The 21,420-nt window shown below is 57.7% G+C and overlaps 1 protein-coding gene across 29 annotated transcripts in view; it reads left to right on the forward strand.

Annotated features, from left to right (window-relative positions):
- Window positions 1-21,420, forward strand: part of MACF1 (microtubule actin crosslinking factor 1) — a 108,849-nt gene that overhangs the window by 59,674 nt on the left and 27,755 nt on the right. For 26 of the 29 annotated variants that reach the window (XM_032448988.1, XM_015883404.2, XM_032448991.1 and 23 more), the window contains 11 exons: window positions 163-329; window positions 1,000-1,156; window positions 1,581-1,698; window positions 2,645-2,707; window positions 3,336-3,577; window positions 3,711-3,840; window positions 4,607-4,806; window positions 5,680-6,175; window positions 6,447-7,918; window positions 20,586-20,747; window positions 20,835-21,005. In XM_032448988.1, coding sequence (XP_032304879.1) covers window positions 163-329; window positions 1,000-1,156; window positions 1,581-1,698; window positions 2,645-2,707; window positions 3,336-3,577; window positions 3,711-3,840; window positions 4,607-4,806; window positions 5,680-6,175; window positions 6,447-7,918; window positions 20,586-20,747; window positions 20,835-21,005 — 3,378 coding nt within the window. The remainder of the gene's footprint in view (window positions 1-162; window positions 330-999; window positions 1,157-1,580; window positions 1,699-2,644; window positions 2,708-3,335; window positions 3,578-3,710; window positions 3,841-4,606; window positions 4,807-5,679; window positions 6,176-6,446; window positions 7,919-20,585; window positions 20,748-20,834; window positions 21,006-21,420) is intronic. The other 3 variants (XM_015883403.2, XM_032448986.1, XM_015883389.2) reach the window with 1 other exon arrangement.

Below are 21,420 nucleotides of genomic sequence, written 5' to 3' on the forward strand. Positions count from 1 at the left end.
TCTTTGCTCAGGTCCTGAGCCCTGCCTGTCTGTCTGCTTCTGGTGCAATGTATGGTGCTGCCTGCAGAGGGTCTGCAGCTCACCGGGGCATAGGGCTGTCCTTTCATCCCCCTCCTTAAATCTGCTGGGGGCACAGCCAGCATCACCCTTTGCTTTTGGCAGGAGCTGAACGTGGAGCTGGGGCAGCACCAGGAGGACCTGGCTGCTCTGGAGCAGCTGGCTGTGGAGCTGGGTGCCAACGGCTTTGTGCCCGGTGCTGCCACACAACAGGAGAAGCTGCAGAATCTGAAGGAGGAGTTTCTGCAGCTACAGAAGGTGGCGAAGGAGAGGTGAGCCTCAGCCTGACCTCCCAGAGCCTGAGCAGCCTGAGCAGGGCCCCATCAGCTCTCCTTTTCGTTGGGGGGGTGGGAGATGCACAAGCAAAGCCTTCCTGCTTCCCATCCCACACCGGGAGCTCAGCGCAGCTCTCTGCAGCTGACACGTTATAAAAAGCCCTGGCTGGGGGCGGCTGGAACATTCCCAGTGCTGCGGAGCCGCGTTCGCACATTGCTGAGAGCGTGGGCCGGCCCAACCCATCCTGTGGGGGCATCGCGGGTGATGGAGCAGAGCAGGGTGATCCCTGCCATTGGGTTAGAGGTGCTCTAGCAGCATCCTGAGCTTGACTCAGCCCTTGGTAGCACGAGTAGAGTTGGAGCAGCAGCTTGTCTGTCTCCCTGGGGGGGGGTTGCAAGCTACATCTCCCAGCTGAACTGCAAGGGAGGTGATGGGGCAAAAACAGCAGAATTCCACACTAACCCCTGTAGGTCAGCACCATGCAGTGGGCTGCTCCCAGCCTCGGCTGTGTGAGCCCCCAGGCTGCCCCGTGCACAGTTTCTAAGCAGCATCTGCTGCTGCTAATAAAAAGATGGGTTCTTGGAGACACAACTGTGCTGCATTCAGGCAGCAGTCATTGCGAGGTGAAGCACGAGCTCTGACTGTCCCAAACCTTTTCACTCGCAGAGAAAGGGAAGCCTCGTCCTGCCAGGAGCAGCTGGACGAGTTTCGGAGGTTGGTGGCAGCGCTGCGGAGGTGGCTGAAGGACAGTGAGGGCAAAGTGCCGCCCGTGGACACCTCGCTGGGCACCCAGGAGCTGCAGCGGCGCAGGCAGCGGGTCCAGGTGGGCAGAGGGAGCTGGAGAAGCTGCTGTGAGAATGCTGGAGTGGGGAATAAATGGCAGGGGGTTGTGTCCCGGGGCTGCTCTGGGCTCTCAGTGATGTTTCTCTGCTGGACTGCAGCCCCTCCTGTGTGTGGGCATCCCCTGGTGTGCAGAGGAGGGAGCAGAGCAGTGATCCTCCCACATACAGCACATTTCCCTTCCTCCACCTCCTGCTTTGTCAGGGGTTTAGGTTTTGTTGCCATGTGCTTCTCTGTGTTAGACATCAAGGGCAGCCTTAAATCAAGATGCATCCTCAGGACCCAAACAATTCCAGGGCCACAATGGGGGTCCTGCAGCATCCCTGTGTGTTGGCATGAGGGCTCTGTGGGATGGACACGGAGTGCTGTGGGAGCAGCCACTGACTGCAGCCTTTGCCTCCATGCAGGAGCTGCTGGAGGAGTGGTCAGGGAAGGGTCCACAAGTGGAGGAGCTCAGCCACAGGGGAACCCTCCTGGAGAACCTGATTGTGGAGATCACAGCCCCCGACAGTCAAACCAAGGCGGGTGAGTGGCAGCCCTGCTTGTGAGGAGGGCTCCATATCCACATGGAATGGGAGGCTGCGGTGCTCAGGCGTGATTTACTGATCTCCTTTTTGGCTTTGAGTCTGTGGAGCAATGAGATTATGTCTGGTTTGTTTGGAAACCAGCTGAAGTTGTCTTCCCGCTCGTGAGAACAAGGCCCTGGACTCTCCCCTCTGATGGGCCTTTATGGGAATGTACAGTCTGTGCTTATTTCTTGGGGTTGACTTGATGAGCAGTTCAATGGGGAAACTTCCAAGAACAGCCTGTGGGGTGTGTGGAACCAGGAGCTGGCGTGCAGTGCCAGCCAAAGCTCAGCTGCTCACTCAGTGTGCTGTCAGATATGTAAAAGAGGGGAGCTGGAGGTCAGCTGTGAGGGATTCGTGGGGGCTGCCATTTGGGGCTGCCTCATCTCCTGCCTGTGAGGCTCTGTGTGGTGCTACCAGCACAGGGGGCCCCTTTCTCTTTACAAAGCTGGGGTGGTGCTGGAAGCTGCAGTCCTTACCCACGAGGGGCAGAAAGGGAGCAGCTCACTGCTGGCGCTTCTGAAGAGTCCCCTTTGATTCTAAATGTAGCTGTGATGTCTGCAGTGCTTCCCTAAGACGGACACGTGCGTGGTGCCTCCTAGCAGAGCACCAGGGCAGGTTTAAACAGTTTCATTCCATAAGGACAGGAGAACAAGGGGGAATTAATCCCTTCTGGGGAGCCAGTCCCTCTGTTGAAGGCATTGCAGAACCTCAGCTCACAAGATCACGCTCAGGGCAGCAGCTTTGCAGGTTGCACAGCAGAGCATCATCCCAGGAGCACCCCGGTGCCATCAGTGTGCTCAGTGCCAAGGGCTGTGTTGTCACACTGTGTTCTGTCCGCTTGCTGTGCGTAGTCCTAACACGTCTGTCTTGTCCTCCTGTCTGTCCCCGTCCCCTCCGCTCAGGTTCTGTGCTGCCCGCAGTGGGAGGGCCTCTGGGCAGCGTGAATGGATTCCACACTTGCAAAGGTGAGAGCGCTCCGCTCCGCGTCCACACCCGCTTTGTCTGTGCATTTCCATCTGTGAGACACCAGCCCCAGTGTGACACCACCAGCATCCTGTCAAAGTGAAATGAGCCTGCAGATGGGCTGGGTGACACCGATGGGGTGGATGTGGGTCAGGCATTGCCCCGATGCCATCAGATGATGCCAGGGCTGATAGATGGAGATTGTCGCAGGGCCTGCAATTAAATCAGTTGGTTCGCAGGGATTATAATGCCACCCAGCCCTTCCAGCTGAAGAGCAATTTTAATTATTGCCCGTTATCTGCTTTTAGTTCACCAGTTCAGTGAGATAGAAGGTACATAAAAATGGCTGGGTATTTCGGTGTCATATTGCTTCTCACTGTCTCAGCAGTGACACTGCAGCGGTGGGGCTCAGCTTGCAGCAGCCTCACCAGCATGAAGATGTTGGCTTTGTTTGCAAACTGTCAGCACACGGTGGGGGGGGGGCAGAGCGCTGGGGTGACACAGTGGCACTGAGTGACACTCAGCTCAGCCAGCACTGCCCAGGGCTGAGTCGGTGCCTGACAGTGCCGTGCTGTGGGGCCGTGCTGTGGGGTCGCGCTCCTCATCCCAGGCTGCTGTTTTTGGCAACAGATCTGACCGAGATCCAGTGCGACGTGTCGGACGTCAGCCGGCAGTATGAGGGTCTCGGCACAGAGTTGCAGGAGCGCCTGCAGCAGCTCTCAGCCATGCTGGAGAGGATGCAAGAGGTGCAGGAGGAGGCGGGCGCTGTGCTGCAGTGGCTGGAGTCGAAGGAGCGGACGCTGTCGGAGCTGGAAGCCTCCTCCTCACCCACCAAGACCGAGACCATGCGGGCTCAGGCCGAGCACAACAAGGTAACCCCATAGAGCAGACAGGTGGAAGCGCTGGATCTGCCCTGAGACATTCCCAAGGGATGACACTTTATTCCTTTTCAGAGACTCTGCTCTCTTGTGCTGTATCTAACAAAGTTCCAATGATCCTTTCCAGGCATTCCTGGCTGAATTGGAACAGAATTCTGGAAAGATCCAGAAGGTTAAAGAAGCACTTTCTGGCTTGCTGGAGAAATATCCAGATTCTCCGGAAGCAGCAAACTGGAAGAAGATGCAGGACGACCTGAGTAAGTGCCTGCAGCGCTGTCGTGAGGTTTCTGTCTTGAAGCATCACATTAGAAGTGATTCCGGGCTGCAGGACGGCTCCAAAGTCACAGCAGAGCAGAGTCGCTTCTAATTAACATGCAGTAAATAGCGACCTTATCTGCGAGCTGTCTGGTGCACAAGGTGTTCCAGAGACGAGCTCTGTTCTGATTAATGAGATCTCCATGATGGATGTCTATTTTAAAGGCTTGTCTCCTTACATTACTTCTTTAAAAAAGAAAAAAAAAAAAAAAAAGCATCAGCAGCATGAGTTGATTACTTTGATTAAAAGCTACATTGCTAGATATGAAATTCTGGTCATTAGCAAAGGTACTGCAGGTAATTGAGTGTTGACTAAACAAGGCAACATGTTTAAAAAGAAACCCAGAGAGTCCCTGCTTAGAAATAACAGGAATGTGTTCATGGAGTTCTCCATGCAGGAGATGTGAACGTGGTGTTTGAGGGCTGACACAGGGGAGCATCCATTTATCGGAGCTGTGTCGGAGCCAGAGGTGGGAGGGGGCTGCCCAAGGTCAGACGAGCTGTTGGCAGCAGTGCCTGCATTGCAGAGATGTTTGTTCTGTGAGCTTTGAGACCACGTAGCCATTATGGATGGGTAATGGCTTCTTAGATGGAGAGTGAATAGAGCCAGTTGTAAGAAGCCAGAGGATTCCTGTTCTGGGTGAACCATGGGGAGGGTGCAGGGTTGTCTGAGCCCAGGGGAGCTCAACCAGCACCACCTCTGTGCAGACTGCAGGTGGGAACGAGCCAGCCAGGCGACAGCCGAGCGGCAGCAGAAGCTGGAGGAGTCGGCCAACCAGCTGGCCAGCTTCCAGGCTGCCGAGGCGCAGCTGCGACCGTGGCTGATGGAGAAGGAGCTGATGATGAGTGTGCTGGGACCCCTCTCCATCGATCCCAACATGCTGAACGCACAGAAGCAGCAGGTCCAGGTGAGCTGGTGCTACATCACAGGTGAGGGGTGATGGAGGAGGTGCTGCTTGGTGGAAGATGGCACTTCTTCATAGAATCCTGTAATCATGGAGGTTGTGATCACAGTGTCCAACCATTGACCCGTCTCCACCATTCCTGCTCTTAGAACCACAGAATCATTCAGGTTGGAGAAGACATCCGAGGTCACCAAGTCCAACCCCAGCCCACCCCTGCCATGTCCACTGCCCACGTCCCTTGGAGCCACATCTCTGTGGCTCTGGAGCAGCTCCAGTGATGGTGATCTCAGGGTTCTGCTCCTAAGTGCACCAAAACTGAGTGCAAACTACTGGGAATAAGCTGAGATGGGTGCAGTGCTCGGTTCCCTGCTCTGGTCTGACTCATCAGTGAATCACTTGGCCCCTATTGGAGAGTGAAACGGCTTTAAACCTGTAAAGACCTTTAAACCTTTAAAAGACCTGTGCTGATGCTCTGCAGGACTTACTGATGCTGCCCCTCAGTGGGCTGCCAGCCCCTACCAACTGCTTCCAAATGCTGCCATGTCCATAACAGGCCAACCACGTCACAAAATGAAAGGCCCTGGTTAACATAATTAGATTCCCATTTAACTGATTTATGTTACTTTATGCAGCAGTAGGATGAATAAGAAAGAAAGCAAAGTGCTCTATCACTGCAGTCACAGACTCCCAGCTTTTTAAGTTGCACGTTCACTATAAATTGCAATATCCAATTGCTGTCCCATCCCAGGAGCATCTTGCTTTGCTCCTAGGGGCTCTGTGGGCTGGGTGAAGCCTTTGGAGGTCTGGTTTGTTTTGACTGTGTGTACTCGGAGCTGTCAGTGTCATGCAAACATTTTTATGTTATTTCTGTTCCAGTTTATGCTGAAGGAATTTGAAGCTCGCAGACAACAGCACGAGCAGCTCAACCAGGCAGCCCAGAGCATCCTCACCGGCCCCGGAGATGTTTCCCCATCCACCAACCAAGTGCGGGAGGAGCTCCAAGGGGTCAACCAGAAATGGTCTGAGCTGACAGAACGCCTCAACTCCCGCTCCAGCCAGATTGACCAAGCCATAGTGAAGAGCACCCAGTACCAGGAGCTCCTCCAGGGCCTCTCTGAGAAGGTGAAGGCGGTTGGGCAGCGCCTGAGCAGCCAATCTGCCGTCAGCACACAGCCCGATGCGGTGAAGCAGCAGCTGGAGGAGACCAGTGAGATCCGCTCAGACCTGGAGCAGCTGGAGGAGGAGATTGCAGAGGCTCAGACTCTCTGTGACGACCTGTCTGTCCTGATTGGGGAGCAGTATCTCAAAGATGAGCTACGGAAACGGCTTGAAACGGTGGCTCTTCCTCTCAAAGGGCTGGAGGACCTGGCAGGTGAGACAGCACGGAGGTGTGAGGAGGGTTTCCCCTTCTGCATTGTAAGAGATTGCGCTCAGAAATTGGTCAGGGCTGCAGAGACTACTGCGTTATCACTGCCAGTGGTTTCAGAAATTCACAAACCAGTGTGCAATGCTGGTGATGCAATGGAAAACTCCTTCCTGTTAATCAAAACACAGTTGGTGCATCTGAGCTGAGTTTAAATAATTGCCCTTCGTTTATTTGATTCCAGCTTAATTGTTGCCTTCTAATCTTATTTCCATTGCAGCCGACCGGATGAACCGACTGCAGACCGCGCTTGCGAGTTCCCAGCAGTTCCAGCATATGTTTGATGAACTCAGGACCTGGCTCGATGACAAACTGTGCCAGCAAGCTCGGAGCCAACCTATTTCTGCTAAACTGGAGAGGCTCCAGAGCCAAATTCAGGAGCAAGAGGAGTTCCAGAAGAGTCTCAACCAACACAGTGGCTCCTATGAGATGATTGTGGCCGAGGGGGAATCGTTGCTGCTTTCTGTCCAACCTGGGGAGGAGAAGACCACCCTGCAAAACCAACTGGTCAGCCTCAAAATGCACTGGGAAGAGCTGAGCAAGCAGGCTGCCGACAGGCACTCCAGGCTGAAGGACTGCCTGCAGAAAGCCCACAAGTACCAGCGGCACACGGAGGACCTCTGGCCTTGGGTGGAGGACTGCAAGGCCAAGATGTCGGAGCTGGAGGTAACGCTGGACCCGGTGCAGCTGGAGGCCACGCTGCTGCGCTCCAGGGCTCTGCTGGGTGACGTGGAGAAGCGGCGCTCGGTGCTGGAGATGCTGAACAGCGCTGCTGATGTCCTGATCGATGCCTCGCAGTGCGACGAGGACGACATCCGGGACGAGAAGGCCTCCATCAACCAGGAGATGGACGCCATCACCGAGGAGCTGCAGGCCAAGACAGGCTCTATCGACGAGATGTCGCAGAGGCTCAAGGAGTTTCAAGAGAGCTTCAAGAACATTGAGAAGAAGCTGGAAGGGGCAAAGCACCAGCTGGAGATCTTCGAGGCTCTGGGGCCACAAGCCTGCAGCAACAAGAACCTGGAGAAGCTGCGGGCGCAGCAGGAGGTGCTGCAGGCGCTGGAGCCACAGGTGGATTACCTGAAACACTTCACACGAGGGCTGGTGGAAGATGCTCCCGATGGGTCTGACTGCTCCCAGCTCCTGGGCCAGGCAGACGTGGCTCAGGAGGAGTTCAGAGCAGTGAGGCAGAAAGTGAATGACTGCTGCGTGCTGATGGAAAACAAGCTGGAAGGGATCGGGCAGTTCACGGGTCGGGTGAGGGAGATGTTCTCCCAGCTGGCAGACCTCGACGATGAACTGGACGGAATGGGACCCACCGGGAGGGACACCGACAGCCTTCAGTCCCAAGCAGAGGACATTCGATCATTCCTGAGCAAACTGCAGGGGCTGAAGGCCGACATTGAGGCTTCTGAAAGTGAGTGCAAGAAGATGCTTGAGGATGAGGGGAGCCCTGATTTATTAGGGCTGAAACGTGAACTGGAGACGCTGAGTAAGCAGTGCAGCAAGTTGACTGAGAGGGGCAGGAGCCGACAGGAGCAGGTGGAGACCACGCTGGCACGTGTTGAGGATTTCTACAGCAGATTGAAGGAGCTGACCCACATGACAACGGCAGCAGAGGAGAGTGAGGCTCTGCAGTGGGTGGTGGGCACGGAGGTTGAGACCATCAACCAGCAGCTGGCCGACTTCAAGGTAGGTCCTTGTGCATTTCTTACACTGTTCCTTGTGTTTGAAGGACTGTCCAGTGCTGTGGTCTGTTGGGAAGGACCAGTGTTGGGAAAGACCAATGTCTGTTGGGTAGGACGAGGCTGTTGTGGCTTTGTTGTTTGTTTGTTTTTCGCTAAGGTGTGTTTTGGATACAGTAAAATACTGTCGCTCTGGAGGATACAAAATAACTGCTGGCCTTGAGAGTCCACAGTGAAAAGATGCAGTAAGATTTTGGGACATGGTGGAAAAAGGTCTTTTCCCACCTCTCCTTGTGGTGTGTAACTGTGTGCCAGTGCCTCCTGGGCCTTTGGAGGTGGCTGGTGTGTAGGTTTGGAGGAGGAAGGAATGTGTTTGGGATGTTGGCTTAATCTGAGCCGGTCTTTTTACCTGGCACACCATTCCCACACATTGTTAAGGCTACAAATAACTGTGGCAGGTGGGAGATACACAGGGAGAGACACCAAGGCAGAGTTTGCAATGGTTGGGGGGTTTTCTTGTTTGCAGCCAAGAGCTGATGGGGGCCATCGAGTCCTGCATGAAATGTTGAGAAAAACATTGGAGTGTGTTTGATTATAATAATTCTCTTAAACATTATTGTGGCGTTGGGTCGTGCTGTTACTCTACATTCATTACATTAACGCTTCTCAGGAGTGTTCTTGCTGTGAAACTTGTATTGCTGGTGATGGGCTGATTTACATCTGGCTGCTCATTTCCTGGCCATAACTGGAACAGGGCGGGGGAGGCATTTCTGCAGCCATTTACTTTTCATCTCATGGCTAATTGATCCCATTCCATGGCTCAGCAGCCCTGGGAGTCCTGCATTAGGTCGAGGTGTTTCTGTTTTGGGGGCTGCCCATCCAAAAAAGCTCTGAAGTGTTGGAGACTTGAGCTCACATATCATGTTGCTGTTATCTTTTGTGTTGGGCTGCATTAAAATTGTATTGTTTGGGAGGGATTTAATTTCATCACTGAACTCGGTGGAGTTGCTTGCACTGAGTACATCCAGAGAGGAGTTTCCAGCCTGCATGGCTGGTGGAGCAATGGCCTTGGAGATGAACCTTCGCGTCCTCATTGGGAAGCACTCATTGGCTGCACTCTGCACTTTGGAGTCTTTGTTTGAGGGAAGCTCAGTGGGGAAAATGAAAGCTGCAGCAATGAGTTTTGCTCCTTCGTGCCTGAGGATGAAGTGGGGGAGAAGCGACGGATGGAGCAATCGCTGTTACAAGGCAGCATTCCTCTCATGCACCATTCGTGCAGAGAGTGAGGAGCGTGCGTGGTGCAGAGCAGATCTTTGCAAAGCCTCCTCCAAGGGAGGCTGGGCCTGGGGTGGCTGCGTGGGGTGTATGTAGGCTCTGTGAGCAGATAGCGCGTCCTAGGGCATCAATTTTAATGAACAGCTGTGTAAATGAGATGCAAATTAGGTGTGGCCCCAGGGCTCCCAGCACCTCGCCAACAGCCCTGACAAAGGTGGGCACTTCTGGACTCATTGTGTCCGTGTTTTAATCAAAGGAGATCTATTGAGGGCTGGCTGGGGCTGCAGCAGATGATGTGCGGAGCAGCTGACACTCGCAGCTCCCCATCTATTTTCCTTCTGCCTGCAGACAGCCCTGGCTCTCACCCCACTGGGCCCTCGGTGCCTGGATGGGATGGGGAAGGAACCACCCTGCAGCAGCACTGCACAGGGAGGTGATGAGAGCCCCACATTGCTCAACGTGCTGCACTTAGGCAAGGCTGTTCTGTGCCAATAAAGCTTTTCTGCTTGAGGTTGGAGGGAGGGAGAATCTCTGGACAGCAATAACTTATGGCACACTCCCCTTTAGTTGAGTAGGTCAGGTTACCCAGGGCCCACAGAGCCCTGCAGCACCCCTCAAGGTTCAGGCAGGAGCTGTGATGCAGTGAGCTGGGCCATGAGCAGCTTTAGTCATCTCACCATTCAGATACTGCTCTAATTCTGCTCCAGGCTCTCCCCACTTAACCCTAATTAGCCCTGATGGGGAGCGGCTGCTGCTCCTGCTGAGCCTTGGAGTGGTAGTGGGGTCCTCCTGGGGGGAAACTGTGATCCTCTGTGGGATCCTCCTGGGGAGGGGTCCGTGGTCCCATACCTCGCAGCTCCCAATGGTATTTTTAACCCTTCTGTGCCCCCGTAGGAATGCTCAGTGGCTCCGGGCAGCTGGGTGGGTCGGGGCAGGAGCGCGGCGGTGCCTCCTGGTAGAGGCATTCCTTCCAAACCTACTTAAAGCATCTCTGGGCATTATTTTGAGCATCAGCAACACACACAGAAATGCCTCCTCTCTGACAGCTGCTGAGCTGCCTTAAAGGCACCATCTCCTTGTTGGAAAAGCAATGATAAATGTGGGAGCAGGCTCAGGCAGCTGTCCCCAATGGGGTTGTCACCAGCGGAGCTGCCCAGGTCCCAGCCCACAGCAGCTCGGTGGCGCTCAGCACAGTTTGGTTGCTCTCTTCTCTGTTCATCCAAAGTGAACCCGAGCAGAAGCCAAGAGCTGCTGAGAGCAACCTGTAACAAGGGTGTGTGTTTTTAATTCATAACACAGTTCTGCTGTGATCTGACAGAGCCTTTCAGGAGTCAGCTTGGGTCTCTATTCCGAACCCACCCACGTGCTCATGCCTTGGTAACTCTGCCACGGCTCTGCTGGAGATGTTCATAGGAATGTCCTCCTGCAGAGGAGGTTCATCAGCTGGTGGTGGTGTTTCCAGGCAGTGCTAAAAATACTGTGCTGAGGCCCAGCACAGGAGGAGGAGGAGGAGGCAGAGGAGTGAGGGTGGGATGTGGCCCCAGGGGGTGCGGTGAGGTGAGCCCTATGGACAGACCTGCCCCACACCGACCTTCTCCAGTGGGGCTGGGGGCTGGCTGAGCAGAATGGAGGCTGCGTGGGGAGCAGCTCAGGCTGCATTACTCACCACCGCGCTCACGGAACAATTGCCAGTTCTTTTGCTGGAGGAGTGATTTAAAATGTCTCCCATCCAGAGGATTCTTGGGATGATAACGTGCTTACCTCTCTTCCGACAGAGCCCTCCATTCACCGCCCCATCCCTCAGACCTTACAGTGCAGAGAAACAGCAGAGATATGGCAAAAGGAGAGAGTTCAGAGGGAGGAGAGCAATGGCCCTGAAAGGGAGATAGAGAAATCCTTCTGACAAATGCAGTACAGGTCATAAAACACAATTCACCACCTCCCCAGCACAAATCCCAGTGAAACCCAAACAGCTGCTCATGTGTTTAGCGCTGGGGGCACTTTGTGCTGTCACTGTAGAGTGCAAACCCCTGGCAGGTGGGGATGAGGAGCCCTGAGGATGAAGAAGATGCATGGTGGGCTCACAGCAATGTGTCCATCAGAGACTTTGTGCTGTCTCTGTACTCCTGTAATCATCACACAAGGCAGCTCCCGCATTTCCAGCTACTGAGATGCATTAGAAGAAAGCTAAAAATACACTGGTTTCCAAAGCCTGCTTTCCCATGTAAGCAGGGGCTGCAGCAGGATGTAGTGCAGTCATAAACAGGGTGACATCACCCCGTGACGGGGCAGGCACGCGGGCCCCGCGCATCCATATGAGGAAGGTTGGAAACCTGTGGCTGGGGATGCTCCTCCTGCAGCCGTACAAGTCTGGAAGAACCGCTGAGGAGGGAGATGAAGTTCTTCATCCCGAGGGTGTAGCACTGGGGGAACCTCTGGGTGGCTCTGGGGTGACGTGTGACTCCCTTGTGGTGGGCAGCGCCTGTGGGACAGCCCCAGACCCCAGATTACTTTTGGCTCAGTGAGGCTCAAGGAGAGGGACATCAGTGAAGCCAAAGCCGCGTCCTGGAGACCACTCAGCCTCTGCCCATCCCACCAGCTGTGCTGGGGCTGCAGATCTGGAAGCTCTATCAGCCGTTATTTCAGTAACAGAGATCACAGCTGGCACAGCTCCACATACCAGAGCCACGCAGACAGCAAAAGGACAGAGATCCAGAATGGAGCTCCTGTCCTGCCTTGTCCTCCCATCACACAAACAAGGTGACAGCAAAGCCCTCAGCAGCCCTTGGCCCCGTGACTTGTCCCAGTCGCTGGTGGCCCTCGGTGACTTGTTGCTGGTTTATGGCTCGGGGAACCTGCAGGAGCTCCAGCTGGGCTCTCAGGCGAGGCAGGGCAGGTTTCTTATGGGTTTTAGAGCTTGCTGAACGTTTCCCAAAGTGCTTTAGCGATGGGGGAGATGTGTTGGGGGAAGACTTGGCTTGCTTGGCACGTGACTTAGTGAGGAAATGGGAAAAGAATTTCTGGCTGTGAAGCCGTCAGCTCCACATGGAGAGCGTTCCTAGGAGTGGAACAAAAAGCCTCCACGCCTGGCCGGGATGCCTGGGATTCCTGCTGGAGGGGCTGCAGCCCCAACGGTCCCAGACCGCTCTGCTGATGGGCAGCTGTGCTGGCACGGCACAGCACAGCACGGCATGGCACAGCACGACACAGCACGGCATGGCACAGCACAGCACGGCACAGCACGGCATGGCACAGCACGGCATGGCACAGCACGGCACAGCACGGCACGGCACAGCACGGCATGGCACAGCACGGCACGGCACAGCACGGCATGGCACGGCACGGCACAGCACGGCACAGCACAGTGCAGCTGCCATCGCCTGGTTAATGACCCGCCCCAAAGTACGGAGCTGTGGGTGCAGAGCTGAGCCCCACTGCTCAAAGAAGGGCCTGGGGTGGCAAAGCACAGCATGCCCAGCTCCTTTCCTTGGCCACGTTTAATCGTGGAAATAAGAAAAGGGGTTTCCAAAGATTTCCCATCGTGTGTGAGGAGCTCTGCTGGGTGCTTCAGGCAATGAGACGTTTCATAACGCTGGAACCCTTCTCCTTTCCTCTTTGCCACCCCTGGGGGGGTGGGCAGGCGCTGGGGGGGCGGCGTTGGGGCTTTGGCTGCGGTTCACCCTCCCGTGGAGGAGCTGCTGCTCCTGCCGAGCAGAGGAGCCGTGTGCGACGCAGCTGCTGCTTTGGTTTGGAGGTTTGGAGGCAGCAGCACCTGCAGCGCTCCCGGATCCTCGGCTCGCAGCGCTCCTTGGCTCCGTGTTTGCAGCTCGGTGGAGTTGCGGTGCTGGGCTCTATTGGGGTGCGGGTTCACACCGTCCCTTCTGTGAGCGCAGCACCTGCCGTGCTCGGCTCAGCGCGTTGCTGCGTGCAGCCCGGGGGGCCGTTGCCTGGAGATGCGCTGGGGCTGCTCCAAGCTCTCCTGTTTTCTCTCCAAGTCTGTGACTCCGCTCAGCATCACTCCGGAGCAGTGATTCACGCCGCTGCTCCCCCCCTCCTCTTCCCCCCCATTCCCGGCTGTGCGGGAGCGCTCGCACGCGGTCCGGGCTCCGGGACCCACATGCGTGGGGGCACACGGGGCGATGGGTGCGGAACGGCCCCGGTGCTCGTCCTGGCGGGGGTGGGAGCTGAGTGCCGGTGGCAGCACGGCGGCAACCAACGTCTGAGCGGCTCTTTGTTGGCCGGGATGGCGGCGAAAGAGACTCGGCCCTGGGGATCGGGCAGCCCCTCGCTCAGCCCCGTCCGAGATCCGGACGGCTCCGGCATCCACCCGCTCCGGGTCCCCTCCGCGGACAAAAGCGGCCGGGGCGCGGGGAGCCGTCGCCGAGCAGGGCGTTGCTGCTCTTTGTCGGGGGATTTGCGCGCTGCCGCCTCCCCCCGGAGGAGGAGCTCCGTCGGGGCGGGGAAGGGCCGCTCCGGGCCGCCGCGGGGACCCCCCCCAGGTTCCGGGCAAGGGGAAGCGGAGCCCTGGGGGGGGGGCTGCGGCGCCCGGGGTGGGAGTGATGGATGAGGGAAGGGAGGACGGGAAGAAGGGAAGGAGGGGGCGGCCGCCCTCCCCGCCCCGCCCGCGTCGCCGCCCCCCCGGCCGCCCCCGCCCCGCCGTCCCTCCTCCCTCCGCCGGAGTTGGCAGCGCTGCGGGAGCCCGGCGCTCGCTGCGAGAGGAGCGGGGCCGCGGCGTGCGCTGCGCGGCGGCCTTTTGTTCCGGCAGCGCCAAGTTCGGGCTCGGCGTCGGGAGGAAGAGCGGCGGGGAGAGGAGCGGCGGACCCGCATCACCGCATCATGCCATCCGCGGCGCCGGCCTCGGGATGCCCGCGGGGGCGGCCGCTCGCCCGGCCCGGCCGCTGAGCACAAAAGGCGGAGGGGAGACGGGAGCGCGGCCCCGGCTGCAGCCCCAGCGCTGGCCCCGCCGCCCCCGCGCCGCCCCGCGCCCGCCCCGCCGCCCCCCCGCCACGGCCGGGCCGCCCGGCGGGATGGAGCCGCCGCTGCCCGACGCCGGGCACCGGGAAAGTTAGTGCGAAACGGGCCGGGAGCTGCGGGACCGGGAGGAGGAGGACGAGGACGACGAGGAAGGTGCCGGCAGCCGCCGCGCTCCGTCTCCCCCGCCGGCTCCGGAGAACTTGGGGGAATTGGCGGCGCTCCGTCCCCTCGCCATTTTTGGATGCGTTTTGTGGCCGATTTGTTTTTTTTCTTGGGGAGGAAAAAAAAAAGGAAAAGAGAAGAACCGGCGGGACGGGGCACGGCGGGGCAACGGAGCCACAATGCCATCATGTTTTTGAGACAGGAAGCCTCCGAGTTTGCCCTGAATGAAGAACTTCCTGTGTTTAAACTTGCACGAATATCCGCTGACAAGCTCAGTTCAAATGAAAACACGAGAGTCGGGGGGAGAGGCTAATTCGGAGCAGCTGGACCGTGCGGGACGGACGAGAGGAGCCGCGGTTCGTGCCCAGCCCGGAGCTTTGTTACTAAAGAAGGACACGCGGGGTAAATGAGCAGCTCCGAACACCTCCGCGTCTCCTATTGCAAACGGTGATCGGGAACATTTGCTGTCGTGCTTGTATGAGTTTTGCTGACAGACGGCTTTTTGGGGATGAGAGGTGCTGTTCTTCTGCCTGAGACCCACATTGGGGCTGTGCTCCAGCCCCGTAGCCCCACAGCCCCGTAGCCCCACAGCCCCATAGCTCTGCCTGGCCAGGCTCCACGCGGTGTGATGGTCCCTGCGGCGCCGGGTGCGGGGTTGACGGGGAGCTTCTGTGATCCATAAGGGCGGGAGCATGGGCAAACCACTGAGCAGGCCAGACTGTCTACGGCAGAACCGCACTTGCCTGGGGAAGGGCGACGAGGAGGACGGCTACATAGAGGACTGCTACGTGCCCCAGCGCTCCATATACGACACGATGAGAATCAATGAGCAGATCGATCAGGGATCGAAACTCAACCAGCTTTCGAAGAGCACCCTCGGCAAGGGGGACGGCAGCACCATCTCCAGCAATGGGACGTTGGGAGCCTCCAACGTCTTTGAGTCGAGGGCGCCGGAGGCGAAGAAGCTGGACGAGCGAGTCATCTTCGACGCGCTGAAGCTCAGCAGCGACGTCTCCAAGCCGGCTCCTCCTCCACCCCGCAGGCGGCCGAACCCCGAGAGGAAGGAGAACGTGAACCGGCGCTCGTGGAAATCCTTCATGCCGCCCAACTTCACCGAGTTCGCAGAGCGGATGGGAGCCTCGCTCAGCGAGGTGTCGGAAGCGGGTGCCTCCAACCCTTCGCTGCGGGATAAGAGGGACTCCAGTGCTCTGCTGGCTGAGCACGGCGGGCATCCCGACCGCAGCGAGCCCATGTCCGAGTCGCTCACTTTGGAGCACGTCTCCAAGTCATCTGGCACGACAGAGGCCATGCAGTTTGCTGCAGACTCCTTTGGCAGTGCCACAGATGAGCGCCAGCCCCTGCTGCCCGCCGGCGATGGCCACGCTCGAGCCACGGAGCTGGCCAGGGCTCGTCTGCTGCCCAGCGCCACGTGGCCACGGACCAGGAAGAACTTCCCTAAGGCCAACCTCGGTGATGGGCGGCAGGAGACACTGGAGGCCTCCGAGTCGGACTGCACAGTGGAGAACGTCAACCTCTCCCCGTGCCTGAGCGAGGAGCTGCTGGATGCGGGACTGAACATTCTCATCACCACCAATCTCAGAGAAAAAACTGAGTCTGAGCTGAGATTTGAGGAGGACGAGCGCTGGGTGATGATGGAGGAGTGGGAGGAGGCGACGCTGTCAGAGAGAGGAAAGGCTGTGCTGGTGGCAGAGGAGAAGAAGAGCTGTTGCTTGGCAGATATTTCTGAAGAAAGGGAACACTTCAGCGCTCCTGAGGACAGCTCTGCCCCCAGCCCAGGCACTGCGCAGCCCTGCAGCCCCCGGGGCGATGCCAGCAGCCCCATTGCCAGCAGTGCGCACTGCACTGAGGATGTGGCGGTGCAGTGCGAGGCTGAAGACTTTGCTGCGGGTTTGGAGTGCTCAGCCAGCCCTGCCATCCCCGAGCTGTCCGACACGGACTCGGTGCAGATGTTCCTGGAGCTGGAGGAGCAGTGCCTGAATGAGGATGAGGGTGATGGGGCCATCCCTGTCCTCCTGGGTGCTCGGTTCTCCCCAATGGACTCGGAGGGGCTGTACCCAGGTCTGGAGAAGCTGACGGGGGCAGCGGATGAAGCACGTGAGCCTACAGCCCCATTGGAAGTCAGTGCTTCAGACTCTGCTGTTGTGTCGGATCTGGAGGACTTTGATGTCACCTGCAGCTCACAGGTGCTGAGCACGATGGAGCCGGTGACAGAGCCCTTCTCTGAAAGGGACACCTTGGCCATCACCCCAACAGACTCCGATGGAGGGACCTCTCCCAGCCCGATGGCCACAGTGGGGCCAGGCTCCAGCCAGCAGTGCTTGCTAGCTCTGGTAGAGGATGCTCCTGACCCACTGTCAGACATGGGGCCCATGGACTGTGCAGCGGCAGCGCTGGTGGCTGCTGCAGTGACATCTCCTGAGATGGGTTTGTGTCCAGCCTTTGGCCTTGAGGGAGCTGCTCACCCCGGTGCCCCCATGGGGTGGGAAGGAGACCACCAAGACTTGTTCATCCCCTCTGAAGTACCGCAGTGCCCTGAGGAGGCCTCTCCTGGCCCGGTATCCCCATCCCAGCTGTCTCCCTGCCAGCCCCCAGCTCCTGCCATGGTGGCATTGGGGCTGGGGTCCACCCTGCAGTACTGCGAGGTCACTGCTGGGGGGACAGACACATCACACATTTGTCACCTTCTGCCTGGAAGGACTGAACTCACCAGCTGCAATGTCCCAGAACTGCTTTCTGGAGACAAAGCCATGGATTTGGGAAAAGAAAGAGATGGACCTGAGGGCCAAACTTGTCCAGAAAACAAGCACTGTCATGGCAGTCCTCTGCCACCGTTTTACACTGGCTCTGCATCAGAGCCAGGCTCTGAGGCTGCAGTGCTGCCCTCAGCACCTGCTGAGGAGCATCTGTGGGACACAGTGCCCTCAGGGCAGGTCCTGGCACTGGAAGGGTCTCCTTGCCCTGAGGGGTCCCCCCTGGAGGCGGCCGTCCTCCAGGCAGGAGACCTGGCCCTGCTGTTTGCCTGCGGCTGGGAGGAGCGGCCATGCAGTGCCCTGGGGAGTGGGGCAGCCTCATCAGAAGGGCTCAGCACGTCGCCTGCTGCTCTCAGTGCCGGTCTGTGGGGCATGGGGGGGCTTCCAGCTCTGGCTGACCCAGCAGTGCTGGGAGACCTGGAGGTGCCGGAGCCGTGGGCTCAGGAAGCAGTGCCAGGCTCTGGGGGTTTTACCAGGGATGCTGAGGAACTGTGCACTGAGCACCTGCCCCTGGGTGCCGCCGCTGTGCCTTTGGTGGTGGAAGAGCTGCTGGAGGCCCCACCGCCATTTGCTGATGCCCCCATTGACTCTGTGCCACCACCACCAGAGCCCGACCCGCTCCTCCCCGGTGTTGGGGACTTGTGCAGTGGCTCTGTGCTGCTGCTCACAGACTGGCAGGATGCGGGTGACTCTGCCGGCATGGAGCAGCTGCTCAATAAAGCACTGACTTTGGAGGATGAGCCCGTTGCTGAGGGGGCTGCTCTGGATGGGGCCGAGGGCTGCACGCCGGGCCCTGTGGGGTCAGAGCCGGTGCCCATGGGCTGCCCAGGACCCCCTGCCTCCACCCCCCGCGCAGAAGGGCCTCCTGCTCCGGCAGATGGATTCGTTCCAGATAATGAGGTATTTGTTGCTCAGCCGCTCGCAGACGGTGTTCCAGGCACAGAAATCGCTTTATGCCGCGGCGGAGGGTGGGTGTGAAATCACAGCGTGCCGATTGCTCACCAACGCCATCCGTGGGGTGCAGCGGTTGTGTGCTCAGTGCTCTCACAGGCCTGGGGGCTGCCTCCCACCCCCCAGTTACACCTCAGAGCTGTCAGGCAGAAAGTTTCTGTCGTTTTTATAAGCAGAAGACCTTAACAGGTTGGTTATCTGAAGTGTTCTCCTAAAAGCTTGTTGGCTGATGAGGGCATGTTGTCCTCACTCAGATGGAGTTGTAGCCTGGCCGTGCAGTGTGGTGCTCATGAACCAGCCGTGCTGAAGGAAGGCAGCGTCCTGTATTGCAGTGAAAGCAGAGGGTCGTGGGCAGCAAGGGCTTCCCAAGCGCGTGGGGGGTGTTCCAGGCTTTGTGCAAAGGGGGCTCATTTTACCCTTCTTTGCTGTGGCTTTGGCATGGAGAGAGCCCGAGGGGTGTGAGTGTGGTGGAGTTCCTGTAAGTGAGCGGGGATTTACTGCTGTCTGGATTAGGAGAAATACCACTGAGGAGCCACCAGAAGTTAGTCAGCACCGACAGCCCCGAGCAGCAGAATTACTCATCTCCTGCACTCTGCCACCCCTCAGAATGCCTGCAGATGGGCTGGGGAGGCCTGTATGGACTGCAGGGTGTGCGGTGCTGCTGGTCGTTAACCCCTTTACCCCCCATGCTGTGCCAATGGGGCTGTTGGCAGCTCTGGGTCTGTGCCCACCCGGATGAGGTGGGGATGGAGCTGGGATGGAGGCAGTCAGCCCAGAGGTGCGGGATGCTGCGGGGGCTGTTCTGTGCAGTGAGGAGTGAGGGCAGCTGTGTGTCTGCTCCCCAGTGTGTCTGTCCCACCACTGCGCCCCGTGTGCGTTTCTTGTGATTTTCTGCATGGCCAAAGGTGCTTGTTAAATATTTGCTTCGTAGCTGAGTCACGCTGAGGTTAATGAACTAAATCACTGGAGTCTTTCAAGAGCAAAGAAAAACAAGCGTGTTCAACATGCCGTGATTATCTCAGTGATCCTTGTGCATCGCTGCACTCCAGGGCTGTGCGTGTTGCAGGTATTTGCTGCCTGGTGTTGGGGCTCGCTGCCTCCCTGCCCGGCTGCTGGGGTCCCAGCCCTTGTATTTGCAGTCAGTGCTCGTGTGCAGGGCAGGGCTGTGCATGGCTGGGGCTCACAGCACGCTGCACTCCAGCAGTTGCATGCCAGACTTATCAGCCTGCTCCTCGCGGGTTTGGCCCTCTAACAGCCAGCTCCTGTATCAACAGTAAGGGGAGAAGTGGCTGGGGAGTTGGTGAGTTCATGTCAGCCTTTGCTGCTTCTAACGTACGTAATTGTCCCTGAGCAAACAGCTCTGCACAGTGTCTCCCAACACACCCTCGGGTTCGTGCCCTGCAGCGGTCGGTCCCTCCCTGCCCCCCAGCACCAGGAGGTGTCTGTGGTGAAAGTGGGGACAAGAAATCCATGCAGCCCCTCATCCTCAGGGCTGCGTTTTGCTGTTCTGCTTCTTGTGCTCCTTCTGAGATGAAGCAGTTACCTGGTGCAGAGAGCTGCGCTGCGCCCCATCCGCCGCTCTGCTGGGAGGGGATTTGCATTTCAGGCTCTGTTTCCAGGGGCATTTTTAGCTGCCGTATATTCTTGGGTGTGTGAGGAGGAGGCGCAGTGGGGAGCGGAGGTGCTGCCTCCTGCGGTCCCCATTGCCTTCCAAAGGAGCAAACACTGCAGCAGGGCTGAGCTGCGATCCTCACAGTGCTGGCTGCGGGGTGACCTGCGCTCTGTGTGAGCTCACAGTCCAACGTCCCAGAATAAACAAGGAGACGCTGCGCTCCCTTTTTTGGGGATTGTGTTGCAGGCGATGGGGATGCACAGGGCTGGGACTGCAGCAGTTCTGTGCTGGAGCACTGACCTGCCCCATGGGATGGGGTTCTCCCCGTTGCTGTGGGAGCTTCGTTTGCTCTCTTCCTCCTTCCCTGTGAAATCTTTTTGTTTTTGAAGGCTTTTCCCCCCAGGGTTCCTGGGCAAGGCCAAGCTAAATAAGTGGTGCGGTAAATGAGTAGCGCATTCATTGCCTATTGCCTTTGTCTTTCACAACACAGCCGGCTTCTCAGTGCCTGTAATTTTGTGGTTTACACAACTAGCGTGGTGCTGGGTCTCCATTCAGCGCTGCATCCCTCTGAGAGCTGCTCTGGTTGTTCCCCATCAGTGCCATTTCCCAATGGCTGAGCAGAGCTGCTGCTCTTCTTTCTTCCCCACTTTGCTTTCTCCCTCTCACTCAGGTGCTTTGAAAAAGGGCATTTCCTACTTCAGAGCGGGGCTGGGTGTGAGTGGACCCACACTGTGCTCCTGGGATTCCCTGCTGCTGGATGGAGGCGGGGGAGGCGTTCAGGCAGACTTGCACAACTCTAATAAATTCTGTGCAACACGAAAAGCCTTTTCTAGAGCAGAGGGCTCATTGCATCCCCGGAATGACGGAGGGGTGGCAGAGCAGCATGCGGGTAATAAATAGCTTTTCTCTCCCACTGTTCCCTTGCCCAGCTGTTCCAGAAAGAGCAAGTGGATCCTCTCCAGCTGAAACTGCAGCAAGTGAATGGAGTTGGCCAAGGGCTCATCCAAAGCGCCGGGAAGAACTGTGATGTCCAAGGGCTGGAACATGACATGGAAGAGATCAACACCCGCTGGAACACCCTCAACAAGAAGGTGAGGGCTCGGGGAGGGGCTGGGAGCACGGGGGGGGGGCTGTGGGACCGCTGTCCCATATCTCTGATGGTGTTTTGTGCCCTGCAGGTGGCCCAGAGGATCGCCCAGCTGCAGGAGGCCCTGCTGCGCTGCGGGAAGTTCCAGGACGCCCTGGAGCCATTGCTGAGTTGGCTGACTGACACCGAGGAGCTCATCTCCAACCAGAAACCTCCCTCTGCTGAGTACAAGGTGGTGAAAGCGCAGATCCAGGAGCAGAAGGTGAGCAGGCACCGGAGGCAGCTCGGGTTGTCTTGAATTGATATTTTGGGGTCCAGCTGTTACAGTACAGGTGTGGCAGGGACTTACTCAGGTCTGCTTCTTTCTTGCCAACTCTCCCTGCCGCCCTGCAGTCCATTTACCCACATGTACCATCTCTGTGGTCTCAGTCACCGCTGTTACTTTGCTGCTGGTTCTGCCAGTTGGCCGCGTTTTTCCAGCCCCAGATTGAGTTGTGTTTGTGCTGATAACTGTGCTGGTGTTGTAGGTTCTGGTGTGGGGATTTGGACAGACTGTAAGAGCTGACCCAAGGCACGGCAGTGTTTGTAGAGATAACAGCCTGGGTCGCAGCCTGCCTTTGTGAGCACGGGGATAAAAGTTCAAGTGCGGTCGTGGTGAAATACTTCAGAAGTGCATT

The sequence above is a fragment of the Coturnix japonica genome, chromosome 23 (assembly GCF_001577835.2).
Source record: "Coturnix japonica isolate 7356 chromosome 23, Coturnix japonica 2.1, whole genome shotgun sequence".
NCBI classification, from domain to species: Eukaryota; Metazoa; Chordata; class Aves; order Galliformes; family Phasianidae; genus Coturnix; species Coturnix japonica.